At 38.5% G+C, this 23,217-nt stretch overlaps 1 protein-coding gene across 1 annotated transcript in view; it reads left to right on the plus strand.

Annotated features, from left to right (window-relative positions):
- Positions 1-22,777, plus strand: part of ABCD3 (ATP binding cassette subfamily D member 3) — a 40,548-nt gene extending 17,771 nt beyond the window's left edge. Inside the window, exons 6-23 of the mRNA XM_015829280.1 lie at positions 2,832-2,929; positions 5,039-5,162; positions 5,539-5,595; positions 6,521-6,663; positions 8,045-8,114; positions 10,125-10,194; positions 11,913-12,010; positions 12,147-12,238; positions 12,797-12,885; positions 12,975-13,047; positions 14,446-14,509; positions 15,792-15,869; positions 15,960-16,025; positions 16,110-16,199; positions 17,925-18,044; positions 19,571-19,675; positions 21,198-21,254; positions 22,586-22,777. Of these exons, the coding sequence (XP_015684766.1) occupies positions 2,832-2,929; positions 5,039-5,162; positions 5,539-5,595; positions 6,521-6,663; positions 8,045-8,114; positions 10,125-10,194; positions 11,913-12,010; positions 12,147-12,238; positions 12,797-12,885; positions 12,975-13,047; positions 14,446-14,509; positions 15,792-15,869; positions 15,960-16,025; positions 16,110-16,199; positions 17,925-18,044; positions 19,571-19,675; positions 21,198-21,254; positions 22,586-22,663 (1,572 nt within the window). The 3' untranslated portion in view covers positions 22,664-22,777. The remainder of the gene's footprint in view (positions 1-2,831; positions 2,930-5,038; positions 5,163-5,538; positions 5,596-6,520; positions 6,664-8,044; positions 8,115-10,124; positions 10,195-11,912; positions 12,011-12,146; positions 12,239-12,796; positions 12,886-12,974; positions 13,048-14,445; positions 14,510-15,791; positions 15,870-15,959; positions 16,026-16,109; positions 16,200-17,924; positions 18,045-19,570; positions 19,676-21,197; positions 21,255-22,585) is intronic.
- The last annotated feature ends 440 nt before the right edge of the window (positions 22,778-23,217 follow it).

Below are 23,217 nucleotides of genomic sequence, written 5' to 3' on the forward strand. Positions count from 1 at the left end.
CTCCTCAGGGTGCCGTCAGCCAGACAGTGCCGGCTGGCGACCCCCAGGGGGAGGGCCTTCTCGGTTGGAGCCCCCACCCTATGGAACGAACTACCCCCAGAGATCCGGGTGATTCCGGATCTCCCCTCCTTCCGCCGCGCCCTCAAGACATGGCTATTTAAGCTAGCAGGTCTGGCCTAAGGGTTATTTTAAATTTGGTCTTAAAATAATTTTAAAAAGAAAAGGCCAATCAATTTAATATTCTATTTTAATTACATTTTAAATTTAGTATTTTGTATTATGTACCTGTTTTAGATGGCTGTAAGCCGCCCTGAGTCCGCTGGGAGAAGGGCGGGGTATAAATTTAATAAATAAATAAATAAATAAACAAACAAACAAACAAACAAACAAACAAACAAACAAACGAGTCCTAGCCACGAAAACTGACACCGGACCCAGAACAACACAGTACGCCACCACCATTCACCCTCACCAGACCCAAACCCAAGCCCAAACCCATCCCTCAGACGAAATGCAACCACCATCCAGAAGCCAAACCATGACGACATCACCAGCTGCTGCACCTCCCTCCGACCCCCACACAAAGCAAACAGACACACGCCATGAACACAGAGCTAGACCGCAAACACGGAGCCAAACCAAAGCCCGGTATGCTACATCACAGCCCTCTGCTCTGGACATCACATCACAGAACTCAGGAGGTTACAACGCTAAAGCTCAGGATGTTACAACACAGCCAACCACCCACGATGTTGCAACACAAAACTCAGGATATCACTACACTAGATTTCAGGATGTAATCACACAACCCATTACCCAGGTCGTTATAACACAAAAGACTAATGGGCACACAGCCAGTACCTCAACTACTCAGGATGTTACGAAACAGCCAAACAATCTGCAAACAATAACTCCTACACAGCCAACCAACCCACCTACAGCAACTAAACCAGCACTCCACACACCCCCACCAATATTTATAGAGAGACGGCAGCTCCGATCACACTTTGCTTGCACAAGCAAGAAGCCGAAGACCCCAGCCTGAAGATGACGAGTGGAACCTCGTCGAAACGTCGCCAAGATACTCTCAATCTTACACGGGAAAAGACCCGAATACGCCAAGACCTGCATACCTGTACCCGTGAAAATCTACGAAAACATATATATATATATGGGCAGATATGAACACAGATGGATTTGATTTGTGATAGGACAGAATGTGCTAGGTAGGAAATTAAGCTTGGCAATATAAATAATTGCCTGACAATTATTTATAATAATAGTAATTGTCACAATCAAATTCAAAAGTATCTGAGTTCAAGACTGCTACTTGACCAATTCTTTTCCTTTCTGGTAAAGGAATATGACATGAGAAAAATGATTCCCCAATCCAAGTTCCTCCTTTTCTATATAGCAATTTTATTAAAAATTGTACTGTAATTACAACAATAAAAATTAATACAAACTAAAAAAAAGAAGGGCAGAAAAGATATTAAAAAATGAAAAAATAAGAATATAGTAAAGAAAAGGAAAAGAAAAAAACTTTCCCCTTCGTCATGATCCTTTATCATATAACAAATGTAAACAATTTTAGTGCGATCCCGTAAAATATGCAGCCAAATAAAACAGCCACAGTAAATATCATTCAAATAAAACTTGTAAACATTAAAAATATCATTATGGTTCGTCACGCTTTCAGCCAGATGCTCAGACTGGATTTGGCATTTTTGTCTGCCTAATCGAATCCTTCTCAAGAACCTGGGATAGGCAGATAATAGAGAAAATAATAACACAACCAAAATCAGTGGTGGGATTCAAACATGTGAACAACCAGGGTTCTCTGTGTGGATGCCACTTCCAGAAATCCGTTCTGGGCCTGAGCAACAAAAAATTAGCTACCGAAGTGGTGCAAATTGGCTGAATCCCACCATTGACCAAAATGTAAGATAAAAATGGAACACAACAGTTAAATGGAATTGAAGCAGTTTTACCAGTCTCTATACATTCTGGGAAAGAGTTTAGCATGTGAAGAGGGATAGTGTCTATCTTAATTCCAAGGGAAAACCATTTCACAAGGCCAGAGAAGTAGGACCCCGTGACCTCCATTCCCCTTACTTATAAAAGTGGGGTATATGCAGAAGCTTCTTCCAGGGAGAACATAACAAATGGGCCAGTTCAGGTCGGCAAAAGCCTTACTGTTGATAGTTGAGACCTGTGTAGCAAGATATTAGCACATTACAGCTTCTTTTGTATGTGTGTAGAAAAACCAGCAGAACAAGTACTAACATAGAAGGGGGAGGGAATGAAAATCTTTCAAAATCAAAGAATGAATTAGAAGATCTTGTTTCCTGCATATGTAGGAGAAAATCCCCTCCTACGGCTGCTGCTTTCTATTTCTTTTGTGGTACCAAAATATGTGGTCCTTACAGATAAAAGATTGTTCACCAACATGCTGTAATTTATATAATCCCCAGTATATTGTGATATTGTGCCATGAAAAGCTGTCACCATCTGGTAAAACAGTTCACAGAGTAGCAAGTACTATTACATTTCAAGCTTCCTCTTGGTGCTTTATATTTCTTCATGAGGATTTTTTTTAAAAAAAAAAAACCAAAACCTGATTACAGCACAATCTTATGCAAGTTTAGATTGCCTTCAATTTACTGGGGCGTATTTCCCAAATAAACATTGATCGGATTGCAGATGAATTCCTTTGTGGGTTATAATCTTAAACTGGATTTTAGTTTGCCATCTGTTGGGATCTAAAATGGTGGTGGTGGGTTTGAAGCACATTAAATTTTGCATTCGCATTGATATGTTCTTATTTATAGATTTCCCTAGTGAATAACTTCTTGAAATACGGACTAAATGAACTTAAATTGTGTTTCCGTGTCCGACTTACCAAGTATCTTTATGAGCAGTACCTGCAGTAAGTGATTTTTTTTGTTTTTAACATTAAATTAGATCAGAGGTTCTCAACCTATGGGTCGCAACCCCATTTGGGGTCGATCAACCATTTCACGGGGGTCGCCAAGCAAGGCTGTCAGCCATTTTTTTCCCCTTTTCCGGCGGGTGCCTTACGTCCCTTGAGCTGGGCCAGCTGGTGGTCGGCCTGCTCCATCTCTGCTGCTTGCCAGCTACGCCTCGGCCGGCGCAGGGGGCGTAACCACGCATGCGTGGCGCTCCCAGGCAGGGAAAGTCCTCGACTTACGACCGGTTGGGTAGTCCTCGACTTACGACCGGTTTAGTCCTTGACTTACGACCGGTTTAGTCCTCGACTTACGACCGGTTGGGGTCGCGGTATTAAAAAGGTTGAGAACCACTGAATTAGATTAAAATTAAATAAACTCTAATCCTTTAAAGTTTAATATAAATTGTAATGTATAATATGATACTGTATATAAGGAGGCTCCGATTCACCCCTTCTTTGCTTGATCCCACCTGCCTGGACACTTTTCGTCCAATTTCCCATTTTCTCTTCTTAGGGAAGGTGGTAGAAAAGATGGTTGTTTGCCAGCTTCAGAGGATCCTGGATGAAACAGATTGCCTGGACCCCTTTCAGTCAGGATTCAGGCCCAGTAATGGGGCAGAAACAGCATTTGTGGATGATCTCTGGCAAGAGTGGGATAGGGGTAGTACAACCATCCTTGGTCTCTCAGCAACCTTCAATACCATCAACCATGGTATCTTTGGGGGGCTGGCTATGGGATCTGGTGCTGGGGAGCAGAGTCTTGTGCTGGTTTGGCTCCTTTATCCAAGACCAGTCCCAGTCATTGTTGACAGGGAGTGAGAGATCCAGCCCTCAGCCTGTGGCAGGCTGCAGGGTTTGTTACTCTCACCTCTCCTTTTTAACATCTACATGAAGCCACCCAGTGAGATCATTCATCACCATGGGTTCAGCTATCGTTGGTACCTTGAGGTATCTACATCTCCACTCCTGGTGAACCGAGTGATGCTGTTTCTGCCTTTTCACGGTGCCTGGAGGCTTTCAAGGCCTGGATGAGGGACAACAGACTTTGAATGAACCCTGACAAGATTAAATGGCTTTGGGAGCGTGACGCTTCAAGATCTGGGTCTTTGACATTTTTAGTTCATGGGGTGGCACTATCCCATACCGACCTGGTTCGCAATTTGGGGGTTCTTCTAAATTCATGACTCCTGCTCAAAGAGCAGATGGTAGTCATGGCTAGGGCAGCCTTTGCACAACTTTGGGTTGTGCGCCAATTGCAGCCTTTCCTGGTTCAGGAGTCCCTGCACTCAGTTATTCAAATCCTGGTCATTTCATATTGGGTCTACAACAGTGCGCTGTACATGGGCCTACTCTTGAAGAACACCACAACTGGTGCAGAGTGTGGCAGAACGGGCAGACTTTAGGGTGGCCCATATCACACTGCTGTGGCTCATATCACACTGCTGTTCTATGAACTACCTTGCCTACCAATTTGCTTCTAGGTGCAATTCAAAGAGTTGGTCATCATCTTTAAAGCCCTGCATAGCATGAGTCCAAGTTACCCGAGGGACTGTCTCATTCCAATGGGACAAGCCTGCCCTATCCACGCTGGCACAGGGACCATATTGCGGATCCTGAAAATCAAGGAATTTCAGCTGGTGGGGTCCAGGAAAAGAGCCTTCTCTGTCATGGCTCCTGCCCTTTGGAACATCTTGCCTTCTAGGGTGGGATTTGTTCCCACCCTCTTGATCTCCATAAGAGTCTGAAGACCTGGCTCTGCCAGTTGGCTTGGTGCCCCAACGAGAGGTGGTTGATGGACCAATAGCAGATTCCACCTCACCCCTGCAGAGCCTGTCCTCTCCCTCCGCATCTTTTTTTTACCGTAATTTTAATTATAATCTATATTTTATTATACACGCACATGAATATATGTATGTATATGTATAGTTTTACTTCTTTTAACCTTGTAAACGGCCTAGAATCGCCTTGCAGCGAGAGGTCCAGCAACAAATTTAATAAATAAATATAAATATAGTTAATCATTCAGTAAAACTGCTGTATTATATTACTGATTTCCTGACATTTTAGGAGCTACACATTCTACAAAATGGGCAATTTGGACAACAGAATAGGCAATCCTGATCAGCTACTTACACAAGATGTTGAAAAATTTTGTAACAGTGTAGTGGACCTATATTCAAACCTCAGCAAGGTAAGTGTGAAGAAAAAAAGTGATTATGTTGTCATCTACATGCTTAAATTTTATTTACATAGGAGCAATTTAAATATTCATTCTCATCATGAAACTGAAAAACTGCTGAATTAAAGATTTGTTCTTGCATTTAAATAACTGTTGAACAGTAGAGAAAGCAAAAATTCCTGAGAAACTGATTTATACGGTAGGATTTTTTTTAAAATACAGATTTTTAGTTTTTAAAATTGAATCAGAATGTTCACAGAACTTTTGAAAGACTAAGTTACAATGAGACATTTTAGCTGTGTTTATTTAAAAGTGTCCTTTTAAATAAAAATTCATATTGCATGCTTTCTCCCACAACGAATATTTACAATTAAATCTTATTTTGCAGCCATTTCTGGATATTGTTCTATACATCTTCAAACTAACAAGTGCAATAGGAGCGCAGGTACAATTTTATTTTTATTTATGCACTTTGAATATGAACTATATGTTCTCCAATACGAGAAATGAATTATTGAGAATTTTCTATAATGTAATATTGAGAAGTCTTTGGAACTTAAAATGACAAGAAATTTAGAAATTGTCAACCATTTTATTATAATCTGTCAAATGTGTGCTATATACTCTATAAACAAATGATAAATATAGTGTGGGATATTCGTTTAACAATGTTTGATGGTGTGGCATGTAGAAAGATAAGATCATTTTGGACTTTTAAGAATTTTATATAAATTTAAATTCTTCTAGAGACCCAGTTTGGTGTAGGACCAGACTAGAAACCTGGAGAATGTAAATTTTAGTCTCACATTAGGCATGAAAGTCAGCTGGGTGATCTTGGCTAGTCATTCTCTTTGAGTTCTAGGAAGTAGATAATGGCAAACTACTTCTGAAATCTTGCCAAGAAAACTGCAGGGACTCAACAGGAATCAACACTGAGTCAAACACATACAGACATGTATGCCTGCATCCTTGCACACATGTTTTGTAATAGAAGCTGATGTGTTCATAAGCCACTATAAAACGTTAAGAGTCATTGTATCATAATCTTTCAGAAAAAGTTTTTATCATAGATCAGCCCTTGATTTCTACAATACTATATCCATATATACTCAGAAGCAAAATTTATTATATTTGGAACCTGCTGTCATTTATAAAAATAATTAAACGTTATTTAATTTCAGAATTGGCAGGTCTTTAAGGTTGATTTCATTTTTCTGCAGTTGGAAGTAACTTCTAACCTCTAGTCAGATGATACTTGTAACCAGCCTCTGCACAGATGGATTGCTAGATGCACCCTTTTTGAAAAAGAAAATATTGTTAATAGATTTATTCTGGAAGTTGTGTCTTATTTTATTTTTTGATATTTCCAGGGCCCTGCTTCCATGATGGCCTACTTGATTTTTTCAGGCTTTTTCCTTACACGCTTAAGAAGACCTATTGGTAAGATGACTATTACAGAACAAAAATATGAAGGCGAGTATAGATACGTCAATTCACGGCTCATTACAAACAGGTATGAGACAGTTTCAAGACAAACTAATGTTCATTAGGCCAAATATGATAGGCTAAATCAAGTCCTTTATGTTGCTATTTATTTAAAAAAAACTTAAAATGTTTCATGTTAAACCTCTCTCTATTGGTTGGTAAAGAATGGAAACATAGTTTTCATCTGAAAACTGAATGACTAAGATATATATGTTTGCTTGATTTGTCGTAATTTGTTTTAGTGTAATTTAATTTGTTGTAGGAAGCACATCCTAAGACAATGGTGGCGAACCTATGCCACGGATGTCACAGGTGGCACGCAGAGCCCTCTCTGTGGGCACGCGCGCTGTCGCCCCAGTCCTAGGCCTTCAGCTGGGTTTTATAAAACCTTTTCGCTTTAGGCCTCCGCCGCCATGTGCAAAAAAAAAAAAAAGGGTTCAATCAATCAGTCAATTTCAACTTCTGACGGGAAAAAAAATCTTGCAAAGTTGGAATTGATTGATTGAACTTTTTAGTCCCATCCAGTCTGCTGTTACCACCGCAGCCACGCCCACCCAATGGGCCATGCCCATCCAATGGGCCACACCCAGCCAATGGGCCACACCCACTGGCACCTGACGATGCATAAGTGGGTTTTGGGTTGCAGTTTGGGCATTCGGTCTCTAAAAGGTTCGCCATCACTGTCCTAAGACAATTGGCTGCTTAACTAAAAAAAACTTCTTAAAATACCCATTTTATTTTTAAAAAAGTGAAGTTAATACAGTGGTGGGATTCAGATATGTGAGCAACCGGTTCTCTTTGTGGATGCCGCTTCCGGAAGTCCATTCTGGGCCTGGGCAACAAAAAATTAGCTATCAGTTCTGTCGAACTAGTGCGAACTTGCTGAATCCCACCACTGAGTTATGAACTTAATGTGAACTTAACGTTAATGGAAACATAATGTGAACTTTACTGCTAAAGCAGTGAAAAGCAGGAATTGACCTGGTAATTCTATTAGGGAATGAAGAGTATGGTTGTAACTAAGAATTTAAGAATGCATGCATTGTGGGTTATTTTGCTTGGTTATTTAAACAAGAATTTTGCTAATTTTGATGTTGCAGCAAACTTTCACTAGTTGCAAAATCATGTTTTAGTCATTCCACGGTCTGGTCCAGACATGTGGGAAATCGAGAGTTATGAAATGCTGAAACAGCTGATGTGATTTTGTGCTGCAGGGCAGGATTAATACATGTGTAATAAGCAGGGAAAGAGATCAGGGAGCATTTAAAATTGTGACTTCCAACCTGTTGTCTGAAATTGCGGGTGCCATTACACTTTATCACCTGTAGACAACCCCACCTCATTCTCCTGCTGCGTAACTTGATCTCGCTTGCAGATGTGCGCTGATTAGACTTTTTTTCCCTCTACAGTGAAGAAATTGCATTTTATAATGGGAATCAAAGAGAAAAACAGACGATTCACAAAGCTTTTCACAAACTGGTAAGTTAGCCTCAAATTGCTTGGTAATGTAAATAAGCCATAACATTTGACACAGTAATGCTAAAGATTATGAAAGGCTTCTATGCTAGAGGGATATCTGCATGAGACAACCACTTAATGAGAATAAAAGCAATAGATGAAAGAAACTATATTTTTTTCTGAAAGCAATGCCTAAGGCAGTGGTGGCGAACCTATGGCACGCGTGCCAGAGGTGGCACTCAGAGCCCTCTCTGTGGGCACACGTGCCATGTCCCGGAGATGGTAACCGTCCCTATTTAACCAGTCGCCTGCTAACTTGCCGAGGTCCCACATGGCCAGATGCATCCCAGCATCCATGCACTCACTGGTCTCTGTGTGCAGCAGCTGATGGTGTCAGGCAATAGCCGCTGGCCCCTGCCTCACCTTGCCCTGTGACAATGGCACCCTCGCCCTACCTCACCTCCTGCCCACCGTCCCACCTGCCAGAGACCCCCTGATTCTCCCCCACCCTGCCCGTCCCCCACAGGCGTCCCTCCCCACGAGCAACATCGAGGTGATCATACCCACCCAATCTGCCATGACCACCACAGCCACGGCCACCCAGTGGGCCACGCCCACCTGGCACCCGGTGATAAATAAGTGGGTTTGGGGTTGCAGTTTGGGCACTCAGTCTCTAAAAGGTTTGCCATCACTGGCCTAAGGTGTACTGCCAAACGATATACTGTAGTTTAAAAGGAGGGGACATGTAGCATATTGACCTTTTCCATAAATTGGCCCTCTAAATGCTTTAGTGATACTAAGCATTTTGTCTCCTTCAGTTTGATTGTATCCAGTCTCCAAAAATCTTGCCAAACTTGCTTACCATCTTCTTCCCCTCTCACACTTTATATCGTTCATTTTTCCTTAAAGTCTGACTTAAAACTGCCTGTAGACCCAGTGACTTTCAGAGCCAGTGAATTTTGTTAATCCTGGATGTGGATTTTTTTTTTAAAAAAATGTATTTGACTTTTAAAAGTACCATTTACAAATTTGTTTGAGTTTTGCAAGTACCATTTACAAGCACCAAAATATTTTTCCCCAATGGTTAGCTCACTTTTTTTAGTTTTCCATATTGCATTATAAATATAAATTCACTTTTTTTAGTTGTGAGTAGGTTTGAAGCCCTAACTGGGATGCAAAAACAAATCTTATTGTTAAAGCTTAATCAATTTAATGTATGCAGTTTAAAAGGCAGAAAACTATTTCACATTGTAGACTTTTGCCTCTGAAAATTTTTATCACAATTCAAGTTTAATTTCTAATGTGCCACAGGTTTCCTTGATGGATGTGATACTCCAAGGGATTTACCTGTCTTTATCTATTTGCATATTTTATTCTTGGGAGTCATCAACATCCACTTATTGGATGAGTAATTATTTTTTTAAGACATATATACATGCATGCATGTGTATTTCAGAATTGCTCTGCATTTTCTATGCCACTTTTAACTGTTCCTTGTTCTCTTTGACTATATTGTGTGCAGCACACACACGTACACATACACACACTAACACAAACACACACTGTTTTTTCCTGGTCCTCATTTCCTGGTACTGTTATTCTGTAATAAGGATTTTTTTCCTCACCCACAGCATTTTTCACCAGCATTCCCTCAAGTATCTTTTCATCGATTTCTCATAACGCCACACATTTTTGTGGTCAATTGTAGCATATCTTTTCACTCTTTCCCAAACAATTTTCTCATTCTCATTTTCTTATATAACCCTTATATGTTTTTTTTAAAATTATGATTTATAAAAGATAGCACTTTTTTTTTTAAATGAGATTGCCAAAAATGGCCTGCTACATATACATTTTCAACTCTTGGATAAGAATTTCCCTCCTGTACATTGTAGAATTCAACTTTTTTCTTTTTTGTTTCCCAATAAAATAAATATGCCTTAATAAAGACTGAGACACAAAGTTATTTTTAATCCAAATTTTAAGTACCATATCAAATGTATTGACATAACTGTTTTTTTATTGCCCTAGGTAGAGCACCTGCACAATTTTATTTTGTTCCGGTTTACAATGGGCTTTGTAGACACGATTGTTGCTAAATGTAAGTGTTCAGTCCTTCCTTCCTTCCCTCTCTCCCTCCCTCCCTCCCTCCCTTCCTTCTTTCCTTCCTTCCTTCCTTCCTTCCTTCCTTCTTTTTTCTTTTTTTTCTTTTCTCTCTCTCTCTCTCTCTCTCTCTCTCTCTCTCTCTCTCTCTCTCTCTCTCTCTCTCTCTCTCTCTCTCCTGTTATAGAAGTAATAGTACTTTCCACAAAACAGTCATTTTAGCATGTAAAATTCCATAGTCCCAGTGTCTACTTCCTGATTTTTAAATAGCAACCTCTCCCTTCTGATTCCTATATCTTTTAAGACGGGTGTCAAACTGCCGGCCCGTGGGCCGGACGCGTCATCTGGAAGCCGCACCCACTCCATTGCCGGCAATGGCAAAACCGTCCCAATACGTTGCGCGACATCATGTGACGTCGCGAGTTTGACATGTCTGTTTTAAGAGGTTTCCCCAGTCTTCAGTAGAAGAAAAAGGAACTATCTTATAGTGCAGAGTTTTATTCACATTTTGTTGATCCTAGACCATTGTTTAACTTTTGAATTAACGAGATCACCATTACAGTCAGTACTCATTGTCTGGAGCCTGCCCTGTTGTTTTTCATTCCCTCTCCCCCTTGCAGGGCAAAAAGATTGGAGAGGAAGGGATTACAAAAGACTAAGCAGGCACACAGTGAGTAGTACACATTGAAAGCAATACACTGGTGCCAGGAGCCATGTGCGCTACACAAACAGTCCAGTCTATTCCCCATTGTGTGCTTGCTTACTCTCTTCTAATTCTTTCCTCACCAATCTCTCTGCGAACACCAAAGAGAAAAAACAAGCTATTTCTGTAGGCAGTTTTTCCTGTGCCTTTACCCATCGTTCTCCAAGGGAAAGAGTAAGAGTAAGCAGGTACACAATGGGAAATACATTGAACTATTTGCATAGCATGCTCATGTCTGCTGGTACCTGAATATTGCTTTTAATATGTATTACCCACTGTGTGCCTGCTTACAGTAGTCCTCGCTTTACGGCAAACTAAAAAAAATTACGACCCATCCTCCAAGTTACAACTACCGCACATATATCCCCACAGTCACATGCTCACACTTCAGGCACTTGGCAACTATCTTGCATTTAAGGCCAGTTGCAGAGTTCTAGGATCAGGTGACCACAATTCGTGACATTTTTTGCCGTTTTCCAGCAGAAAATGTCAAAAACTACCCTTTGGATATACTGGATTCGCTTAACCTCATGGTTCGCTTAATGACTGTGGTGGCTTACTTTATGATCATTATAAAACAGTTCTAAGATTGAGTCAGATAACATGGGGACCTGCTTAAATGCCCGCAATGATTTACGACCAAAATTCTAGGCCGAATTGTGGTCATTAAGCAAGGACTCCTATACTGTCTTGCAATCCTTTCCTTTCCAATTAATATAAATACAAATATTAGTTCCTTTTTATTATGCCAGTCCTGGAGTGAGCATCCCCAAGGTCTGGGGAATGGTTAGGAGGCAAGCAAAATCCCAGTTGTGGTCATACCATTTCCCACTTAGCAACCCGGAGTTGCTGGTTCCTAATTGTGGTTACTAAACAACGACTACCTGTATTAAATTGAAAAGAATAAAACTGTGTTTCATGAAATTGCTGTCTGAATGTCGGATCAATCCACATTTAAAATAAAGATACGGCATTAGAAATGCTTTCTTCTTCTTGTTCTTCAAATTTTATAGATCTTGCAACTGTAGTTGGCTATTTGGTGGTTAGCCGTCCATTTTTAAACTTGCATCATCCTCGTCATCAGAATAGCACCCATGCTGAACTTTTGGAGGTGAGTAATATATTTGCTGCAGCAGCTGTATTAAATGCCCCACATCATTTTGTTGTGAGTTACACAATGACAATAAAGACACTCTATTCTATTGCTTGTTCATTTTTTGAGCAAACCTTTATTTCATTGTTTTAAGGATTACTACCAAAGTGGAAGAATGCTACTGAGAATGTCTCAAGCCCTTGGCAGAATAGTTCTAGCTGGTCGTGAAATGACTCGATTGGCTGGGTAAGTGTCAGGTACAAGCAACTGGAGTCATCCCTCAAAGTAAACAATTTTATTGACTTCTGCCTGTGTTACAAGAATCTCCCCAGACTGCTTACCTTCCTCAGGAACAACCAGGTAAGGCTTTATGGATCTTGAGGGAGATCCATAAAGAACTCAGAGTGCAAGAACTCTAAGCTAGACCCTTGCTTGACTCCTGCCTCCAGCCTGGCTGGCATTTGCCCAACGGTAAGCTTGATCAATTAGTGTAATTCTATTTTCATGCATAAAATAAAATTATTTTAATCTTCCTTGTTAGCCACAAATCTGTATTCATTTCTAATGATGAGATAATTGTGATTAATTTGATGGTTATGAAATATAAAACATGAAGCGTATGAACAAAGCTTGGAGCATCATTTAACAGATAAAAGTACTTTCTAAATAATTACAACAGGCACTCGTAATATGTATTATTTTGCTTTCCGTTTTAAACTGTTGGTTTAATTTATTTTTGATGAAAATTCAGTTTTGAAGAAAAATGCTTGAAGTTTGTCAGTTTAATGGATTTATCACCTTTAGCTTCACAGCTCGAATTACGGAATTAATGCAAGTTCTGAAGGACCTAAACAAAGGGAAATATCAACGAACCATGCTAGCCCAAGACAAAGGTAACCATGATACCCTGATGTTGATTAAGGAATCAGTACAAAAACTCATAATAACCTTGCTATTGATTACTTTTTTTTTTAAATTTAAGAATTAGACTTAAAAGAAACTACCCCATTGATTCCTGGAACGGGACAGATTGTCATAACAGATAACATTATCAAGTAGGTAAAATTCCTCATTTCTTATTAGGGTATCCATTAACCTTTTTCATTTCTATACACCCATCCATGCTATTTAAATTTTGTTTATAATTTTTTAGAATTTGTTGTATATCTCTGCACACAAGAGTAAAATGTACAAGAAGCAACTGTGAGACCATGTCTACAATTGCTTCCTGGCAATGCCATTTTTTTTTCTCTCCCCCACCCCCAATTGTGGTCTTCTGGATGCAGAAAACCTAATTATGTAGGCCTGTGTATGGATATGCTTCCTCAGATCTTGGAGTTTGTGTCATCTGCATGGGATTCAATGAATTAAGTTAAAAAGCGAACAGCATTACATTTGAAATGTTTAATGAATGAGCATCACAAGTTGCAACTTGTTCAGTTGGCAGAGTTGTCTAGCAATCTGACTTGATTGATTTAAGACGGCAGTTTTATATTGATCAATGTTTTACCCCAACTGTCAACAACTATTGCCATCTTTTGCATCTGCAGGAAGCTTTGTGGGGGAGAGTTTGCATTAAAGTAAATATACAAAACAGGCCTTATAAAACAACACTCAAAAAGTTATTGAACTGTCACTGTTCATACATCTCCAAATTTTCAAAAGGAAACGTTCAACATCAACACATTTCCACATTTATGAACTGTCACTGTTCATAAACCTCCAAACTTTCAAAAGGAAACGTTCAACGTCAACACATTTCCACCCTTAGGTTCTCTTCCATGTATGGGGCAGTTGGAACTGGAATTTTCACCGCTAAACAATTGCTTAGTGATAGCAATCCTGGCACTCCCAATTGCAGTTGTGAACTGAGGACCCATCCCAATGCAAATCACTCACTCCTGACTTGGTCTTTCCCAGTCCCAATCCTTGGTTCCTCCAACGTAAGAGACTGCCTCCACTTGAGCTCCTTCCAACTGCTCCAATTCCCCACCCCGCCACCTCTGCCCTTTTGCCCCCCCTGCACTTTGCAGGGGGGCAAGCAGTCCAGGAACCACGCAGCTTAGAGACTGCTTGCCACATTGCAGCTCAGGAATGTCTTGGCTTGCCACAGCTCTGTGGCTGCAAGGAGTCCTAATCCCAGCACAAAGCTGCAGCTGCCCCGGAGGTTAGAACCAGCACAAGGTGAAGCCCCAGCCATCTCAAGAAATTGCAGGTGCCCCAACACAAGCTGTCCTTGTTGCAGCTCTGAGACCCCTGCCATCCTGCATTCTGTTGCACTTGTGCTTAATTTTGTGGTATGGCTATATTGCAAGTACCTTGAAAATGTTACTCTCTTGTTTTAACAGTAATTTACTACTAAATTTAGGCCAAAGTTTACTAATTACATTATTAATTGCTCCTTTGTGTAATGGTAATATCTTTAATGGTGGTATGTCTTATTTTCCTTGAAGATTTGATCACGTTCCATTGGCAACACCAAATGGCGATATGTTGATTAAAGATCTCAACTTTGAGGTACCCTGCAACATTCACAATTTTATCTTGAAATAATTCTCTGGATGAGAGTAAAAAACTGCTTTGTTCCTCTTCCCATCCCAAAACAGTGACTTTGGGAGATTATTTCAGAACAAAGGGATCTGTGATAGTGAGGGAGATTGACTTGAAAGTGAAAAACTGCCCAAAATTAGTGGAGGTGTTTTGATCAGTGAAATCTCCCCAATTTTGAGTAATGTCTTCTTCTCAGTAAAGAGCCCTTCCAGAGACAATCAAGAATGTTTTCTAAATTTGGGGGAAAGTGCCAAGAGGCAGGAAAAGGAAATATTTCTATAGGAGAAACTAACCCAGGTAGACTGTAAGTAGTTTTCCCATCTTCTGTATGCCTAATGTTAAATATTTGCAGAAACCTCTTCCTCTTCCTGGTGATAATCATGCTGTGCACATGGAAACAAGGAGAAATTTGATGAACAGATTACTGTTCTCCATGGACCTAGTCACTGATCATACACTAGTATAGGAATTTTAAACAATACATTAATCAGGCTGTTGTTTCCATTAGGTAGTAATAATATACAGCAGAATATCCGTTCCATAACATTTTTTTTTGAATAGCTTCAAAATTGTCTTACTAGGGTTTTAGCACAGCCTGTTCTGTCCTATCCAGATTCTTGTAGCTTCCAGACAAAGGAAGAGGACCACCACAGTTGATGGAGTCCAGTTCAGACATGGGTGGCAGCATAAAAGTCTGTATCATCAGCACCCCAAGTTTTTCAGGACATCTCCCAGTGGCTTCATATAAATATTAAAGAGTAGGAGAGAGAGGACCAATCTCTGTGGCATTCCACAAGTAAGTAGCCAGAGGAATGGCCTTTAAGGTAGACCAATCAGAAATCACTCTGCAGGAAGACAAGAACGATACTTGATTGAGACAGGCTGCAGTAACAGAATCTTGCATTTTATTTTCGTAAAATAGCCTAGTTCAAATTATTTTAAAAACTTGTAAATTGAACTGAACATTTTAGTACTAAAAAAAAAAAAAAAAGCAGGTGTGCTCCGTTGTGAACCGAAATTTGCACGGAGGGTTTTTAACGTCCTTCTACCAAATTTTATAAACACTTCAAGGTTTGAATACTTTTTGAGTGCTCATGTTTAAAAGAATAGCTAGAAAAATATTTGCCAAATCAAATCTATATTCCCAAGTTAATGAAGCGAACCTCATGCATTAGGAAGGTAATTCATATACATTAGCTTTTAGTGTTTGAGAAACTTTAAATATATTCTGTCTTGATTTGTATTCTAGGTGCGATCCGGGGCAAATGTTCTTATTTGTGGGCCAAATGGATGTGGAAAGAGTTCTCTCTTCCGTGTCCTTGGTGAAGTAAGTAAAGGCTGAAGTAAATTTGATTGTAAGGGCAAAAAAAAATGACGTTACATTTCTATTCTAATAAATTGTGTTTGCTTATTGCAGTTGTGGCCTTTGTTTGGTGGCTGTCTAACTAAACCCGAGAGAGGAAAGTTGTTTTACGTTCCTCAGGTAAATCAACCCTCTGAGACTGTTGACCTTTCTTCCCTCTGACAAATGTCCCAATTTTCTAATTCCTTATAATTTCAATTTCAGAGACCATATATGACACTTGGGACATTGAGAGACCAAGTAATTTATCCAGACACTATAGAAGATCAAAAAAAGAAAGGCATCTCCGACCAGGTGAAATGCATTATTATCCCTATATTTTACTTATTTGAATCTCCCCTTTATTATTTCTACAAATAGCTCAAGGCAGCTAACATATCCAACACACTTTTCTCATCCTACTTTCCTCTCAACAACAACCCTGTGAGGTGGTTTGGGCTGAGGGCGAGTGACTGACCCAAAATCACCCAGCCGGCTTTCATGGCTAAGATGGAACCTAGCGTTCACCGATTTCTGCTTTGTAGCCTGGCTCTATCTATTTTTAAAGATTATATTTACTGTAGATATATAGTAAAAAAAAACCCAAAAAAAACCAGAAATCACTGTAAATTTTAAAAGCATGTAATAATTTGAAATGCCAATGATTTAAACAAGTTTTGTCCCAGTATTTATATATGTATATTCCCTTTAAACAAGTATTGTCTCAGAATTCATATATATGAGGGTGAAGGTTCGTTCTCCAAATGTGTGGGTTCACATATTTAAATCCCACCGCTGGTTGAAACCAGAACCAACTTGTTCAAGCTGTGAGGATGTAATTTCAGAATGGTAAATCTAGTTATGCAAAACTGTGAGTTTTGATCTGGAAAATATCCCAGACAACACAAACCACTTCCTATCTAGGAAGATTAACTTCTGGGAATAGATAAGCCATACTTGGTACGTTCCAAGAAATGTGCATATATGCAAAATCTCTATGGATGGATACTCTTGTATTTATTACAACGTTAATGGGAGCAGAGAGAAGAAGGGAAATTTATAAGTGTTTCTACACATTTTGATTTTTCTTTCTCTGAAAAAGATATAATACTTTAAAAAAGTAAATATGTATCTATTATAGATAACCATGCCAAAAGAATAAAGTTTCTGGATAGAGTATTGCTTCGTTGGGTTTCAGACTTGCTATAATAGAGGTATCTGTGTTTCAGGTATTCCAAGGTTGATTCTTGTTGTTGTTATTTTTTAATTGAGGTTAATTACAACCTTGCTCATGCAAGCCTTAATCTGCTCAATTAGAATTCTGAATTAGTATAGAAGTAGAATCATAAAAGCTAATTTTCTGAATTTATTGTAGACACTGCCACTTGGCAAATAGGAAAATGTGCTAGCTTGTGACCATCCTGAAACTATAGGACAGAAAAATCAGGTGCATAGTCCCTGTCTGCTCATACTGTTATAGGGTATGAATATAATAAAGAAGAGATGCATCAATTCATCAGTACCTGCCTAGAAATTATCCTTCTGCTTTAATTACTGCTAAGCTTTCAAGATGGGTGGAATTTTATAACTGTACACATGGATTACCAGATCCCAGAACTCTGGTACCTATATAGAAAAAGAGAATATTGATTGAATCTGAATTCTGCATTGATGCTTCTCTGAGTTAAATGCCAGGTTCTGTAGCAATGCCATTGTGATTTCTGGCTTGAATCACAGAGAAAAGGGAGAAAAGACTATAGTTCTGGTGAAAGAGAGCACATGGTTACTATTTTAATGGAAGGGAAGGTCAGTCAACTATATGTGAGGCTGCATAACATTTCTCATGCACTTTAGTACCACTTAAAGTACATAATCTAGCTTAGTTAATATTGTTGCTTGGTACAATTTTCTGACAATATATTTTGAACTAAACCAATCTAAATTGTCAGGGAGGGGGAGGATTAGATAAATGAACAGGCAGATACTAGCAAATGTATCTGCAAGCTGTTAAGCAATATCTGTTTACTGTTTTGGTTGCAGGTGTTAAAGGAATATTTAGATAATGTCCAGCTGGGTCAGATCTTGGACCGTGAAGGAGGCTGGGATAGTATTCAAGACTGGATGGATGTTCTCAGTGGAGGAGAGAAACAGAGAATGGCGGTAGGTTGTCTTCATGGTGTCCCTTGACTCTCTGTGCATTTTTCCAGCACTGGTTTTGATTGACATTTTGACATAAATTCAGCAAAACAGTAGTCTAATACTACTACTACTATTATTAATTACTTTTATAGACCACCAAATCCCTAGGTCCCAACAAATATCTACTACTAGCGCAACCAGGATTGCCTCAACTCCTAAGTGTAGAGTCCTTCAATAATTCATTTCTTATAGGATTCTCCATAGTTGATGCCATATCACTGTTTCAATAACCTTCCTCCAAAAGGGGAGGTTGAAGACTGGGCAATAGTCATCCAGTATCTCTGGATCCAGAAAGAACTATTTGAGGAGATGTGTCACAGCCTCCCTCAAGGCTGCCATTAGCATCCCATCCTTCAGTGAGGCATTAATAATCTCCTAGGTCCAGATGTAGAAATTTCCTCTTCCTTAACTGCCCAAAGGAACTAGGAAGGGCAATGATTAAAACTATAGATGTTTGAGGAGAACTTAGCATCCTATCCACTTCATTGGAGGTCGCAAGCCAGAAGGAATTGAAGTAAAATCATGCCTCAGTCATTGTCCTGGACCTTACTATAGGTAGTCCTCGATTTACAACCACAATTGAGCCCAAAATGTTTGTTGCTAAGCGAGACATTTGTTAAGTGAGTTTTGCCTCATTTTACAAACTTGCTTGCCACAGTTGTTAAGTGAATCACTGCAGTTGTTAAGTTAGTTAACTTAGTAATCTGGCTTCCGCATTGACTGCTCGTCAGAAGGTTGCAAAAAGTGATCCCAAGACCCTGGGAGACATTGCAACCGTCATAAATGGCCAAGCATCTGAAACACATGACCATGGGGATGCTGCAATGGTCATAAGTGTGAAAAACAGTCATAAGTCACCTTTTTTCAGTGACGTTGTAACTTTGAACAGTCACTAAACGAACTGTTGTAAGTCGAGGACTACTTGTACCTGTTGGTTAACAATTTAATACAGTATTACATAGGAATAAAATGTGTTACCGTGTCTGTTTTTGACAATAAGCTTAAAAAAAAAAATTAGTTCACTACTTACAGTCCAGGATCTGCTTAATTCCAGTTCAAAATATTTGTTCTTCTGATCTAGAATTAGCAGCAGTTCTCGGTCATAGATAAGTCTCCCATTAACTTTTAAGAGATCAGAAATTTAGTAAAATAATTTCACATAATCCTGTGTGATGGCAACAGAACGAAATTTTTGCATCTACTTCAAGAAAAAAAGAGCTGTACCATGTATGAAATTTGTTTTGTTTTTATTTTAATGTTTACTAAAGGACTGCCTATAAATAATGTGACTGGAGAATAGGAATGTAGTGGAATTAATGGACATTTGTGTAGTAATGTTGTGATTTGAACATTTCTCCATATAATGTGACTTATATTTTATGATTAACTGCAAAATATCTTACGTTTTTAAAAAAAAAATCCAATTAAATGTTCTTCGTACGTATGGATTATATGATAATTCTTTATCATTTCTTTTTTCATTTCAGATGGCTAGATTGTTTTACCATAAACCCCAGTTTGCAATTCTGGATGAATGTACTAGTGCTGTTAGTGTTGATGTGGAGGGATACATCTACAGCCATTGTCGGAAAGTATGTTTTTCTGTGGTTAATTTTGCATTGCTAATTTCAGATCTAACTTTAAAGTCATATAAAAAAAGAAGGAAATATGACTATATTACTATAGTTACTCTAGGCCAGGGGTAATTCTGGGAGTTGAAGTCCACGAGTCATAAAAGAGCCAAGGTTGCCTACCTCTGTTCTAGGCCAACAGACCCTAGAGTTATTAACTTGAATATGTTTTAAAGATGACAAAATAAAACAGCAGAGAGAAAAATCACATGAAGAGTAATGACAGTCTGCTTCGGCCAATTTTTATTACGTATTTTCTGTAGAATATAACTTAAGTCTGTCCCTCTCTTCCTGAAGTCTCTCCAACCTGAAGGTAATTTCTCTGAATTAAAGGATGAGAGTGATTTAGTTCATTGATTAATAGTCATTGTTTTGGAAAAGGGGGGAAAATAGTGGCTGAGCCAAAAAATATATATGGGGATTTGGTGGAATTAAATCTCCAGTTTCAGTCAAAAACGTTGTTCCTGGACCAGGGCTAGGCCGCTATGACATCTTTACGACATGTGGACTTCAACTCCCAGAATTCCTGAATCCGCTAGATAGGTTGTAACGTTGTCATAGTTGCCCACCCCTGTCCTGGATAGTGGATGGAAGAATATAAAGAGGTAAGAGGGCTGACTCGGTATTTTGTGCATTCCTTCCTTCCTTCCTTCCTTCCTTCCTTCCTTCATTCATTCATTCATTCATTCATTCATTCATTCATTCAAGTTTATTTATTAAATTTATATGCTGCCCCATCTCACAGTTGAAACTGAGTTGGAGCTGGTCCTGCCCCAAATAGCTGTTTTGTCTTTGTTAGGACCAAAGCAAATAAGAATTGTGCAGTTGCTGAAGCTGAAGTTGACTATTCATGCACATATTTTCCCATTCGTGGCATTTTGGGTTTCTTCTTTGTCTTGGAATAAAAGTTTTAAAAATGGTTAGAATATATTTGTGATGACATAATTATGAAGCCATTTCTGAAAACCAGCCTTCAATTCTGGTGAATTCAATGAAGAAGATTTATACCTCTTTTATCTCTTTAGGATTTAATTTCGGAAAGCCTAAGTAAAGATGACGTGTGAGATATAGCCTCATTTTTAATCCAAGGGCAGAATGGGAAGACAGGATTAGGAGAAGGGAGTGAATGCTTATGTTTCCCATGTAGATTTCCTGTTTCAAATCACCCTACTCCAAGCTGCTATTATTTATTGTAGGGAAAATGTACAAGTACCACAATGCAACTGTTAGTTGCAAAAGAGAATTATGCAATGTAAAATTAAACAGATAAAAAGTTTCATCCCAGCACTATAATTCTGATCTAAATGGTCCCTCTTCCGGTAGCTGCTTTTAGAAAAAGGAATACTTTGGAAAATTGGATTATTTTTCTCTAGATCATATAAGGATTGGCTTTTTTTTGTATTGTTTTGTGTGCCTCAGGGCAGATAGATGTTTAGCAATCTAAAGCTTATTATAACCCTTAAACTGTGTTTTGGCATTTCAGGTTGGCATCACTCTCTTCACTGTTTCTCACAGAAAATCACTTTGGAAGCACCATGATGTAAGGCTCATTTTATTTAAATGAATTTACATATATCACTTGATTTTAGATATTTTTATTACAATATGTATTTTGATAAAGTTTTTCTTGGGTTTTGCTCTTGAATTTTCCTTTGTAAAGAAAGCAAAGTTGTAAACATAAATATATTTTTTACCTTTATGAAACTCTTTTAGATTTAGTTCTTTTTTATGATTTTTCTTTATTTTCCCAAGAAAAGAGGGCCATGATACTTATCACCCAGCCTTTAAACAGATTAATATTTACATTGGCCTGAATATTCACTGGGATGTCTGACATCAGTTGTTTCTGCCTGTCTCATAAGATCCAATAGAGTTAGCGTGCTTCAGATCTCGTTTATTAAACAATATCATCTTATGGGATCCAGTAGACATAGTTTTCTTTGTCATTAGACCTACCCTTTGGAATAGTTTCCTCTTGAGGACTGTTTAAAATTGTGATCTTGCTCTCCTTAGGAGAGCCTTAAAGATCTGGCTGTTGCTACAGACACTGTGGTGGAACATTGCATGAATCAGCATTTTGAAATCTGAGACTGTAAGGTTTAGTTCTTGTGAGTTTTTTTCCTCAGTCCTTTTTTTCCTCAGTGCAGCTCTTTTTATGATTTATTTTTTTTTAAATGATCCGTATTCTTTTTAACTCTTTGTGAGCTGCCCAGTGTCATCGCCAAGTGGGCAGCCTTACAAATCGATATTGTAAGTAAATAAATGGAAAACTTCACTAAATGTTTTTCCCTTGTTTTTGAGTGTTAAGAGTCAGAGGTTTGCTTAGATTTTCAGTTATATTTTCCCCCCTAAATTTCTAAGTTCAGAGTCATAAATAACCATACTGTCATTGAAATTTTCTACTGTACTCCTCTGGATCATGTACATTTAGCTCAAGGATAATTAAAGAAGATTGCTGGTTTTTCTGTATTAATATTGCACATTGTGATTGCTCATAACTATAATTAAAACAGTTAAGAGAGGTCACTTTTGCCATTAGTTTGTTGTAGCTAAGTGTTTTATATATATATAAATCACTTCTTTTAATACCCATTCTTTAATCACCATTTGAAGAATACAGGATTATTATTTAACAATTTGTGAGTTTCAATAATAAGAAGCATTGAATTCATTTTTGAAAGACAAGGCTTAGGCCACTTGTTTAATTATTTTGGCCACCAGATGGTGATCAAATATCCCCATTTTATTGAGCTCTTTTTCCCAGGGAGATGTCTGAGTATGAATTCTTCTAGATGATCCTTATCTAAACAGATGCATACTTTTCACTCTGTAATATCCAAATTTGCTGACTCTGTTTTCTTTCCCCCCAAGTTTTATCTTCACATGGATGGAAGAGGAAACTATGAGTTCAAGAAAATTACTGAAGAAACAATTGAGTTTGGTTCGTAACCTTCAACCCTGTCAACAACAGCCATGACTGTTAACAATATTGGACTTGGAAAACGTACATTATGATGTAACAAAGTGACTTGACTTACTCTTTAAATTGATTACTAGGAATACGATAACAAGGTGTCAGTGCATTTATTATGTAGAATATTACTAATTTGTGTTCATGTTGGTTTAATTATTAATATGTTCTAAGAATGTTCTTATTCTTGTGTTTTTTTAAAAAAAAATCTGCCTAAATTAAATTGGGCTTAAATCACTGAAATGTTGATTCATCCTGGGATGTAAACTGTCTGAAGTCAACTAATTTGACTTCTGTTTGACCATACTTCCTCTGGGGAAGGCCCTTATTAAAATTAGTTTCACTACCTCTTCTGTACCCACTACAATAGACATTAACTTCTATGTCACATCCTAATATATCAGTTCATTATATGTACTCTTTTCACGGTAGGATATTACTGCAACATTTTACAGGGCAGTTGGCCTTGGTGTTAGCCAAGGCTATGGAGACAGTCTCCTTGCAACAATATGCTGCATAGATGGGAAAAAGG

This window comes from Protobothrops mucrosquamatus, unplaced genomic scaffold, assembly GCF_001527695.2.
Source record: "Protobothrops mucrosquamatus isolate PMUCROS unplaced genomic scaffold, P.Mucros_1.0 scaffold_233, whole genome shotgun sequence".
Classification (NCBI taxonomy): Eukaryota; Metazoa; Chordata; class Lepidosauria; order Squamata; family Viperidae; genus Protobothrops; species Protobothrops mucrosquamatus.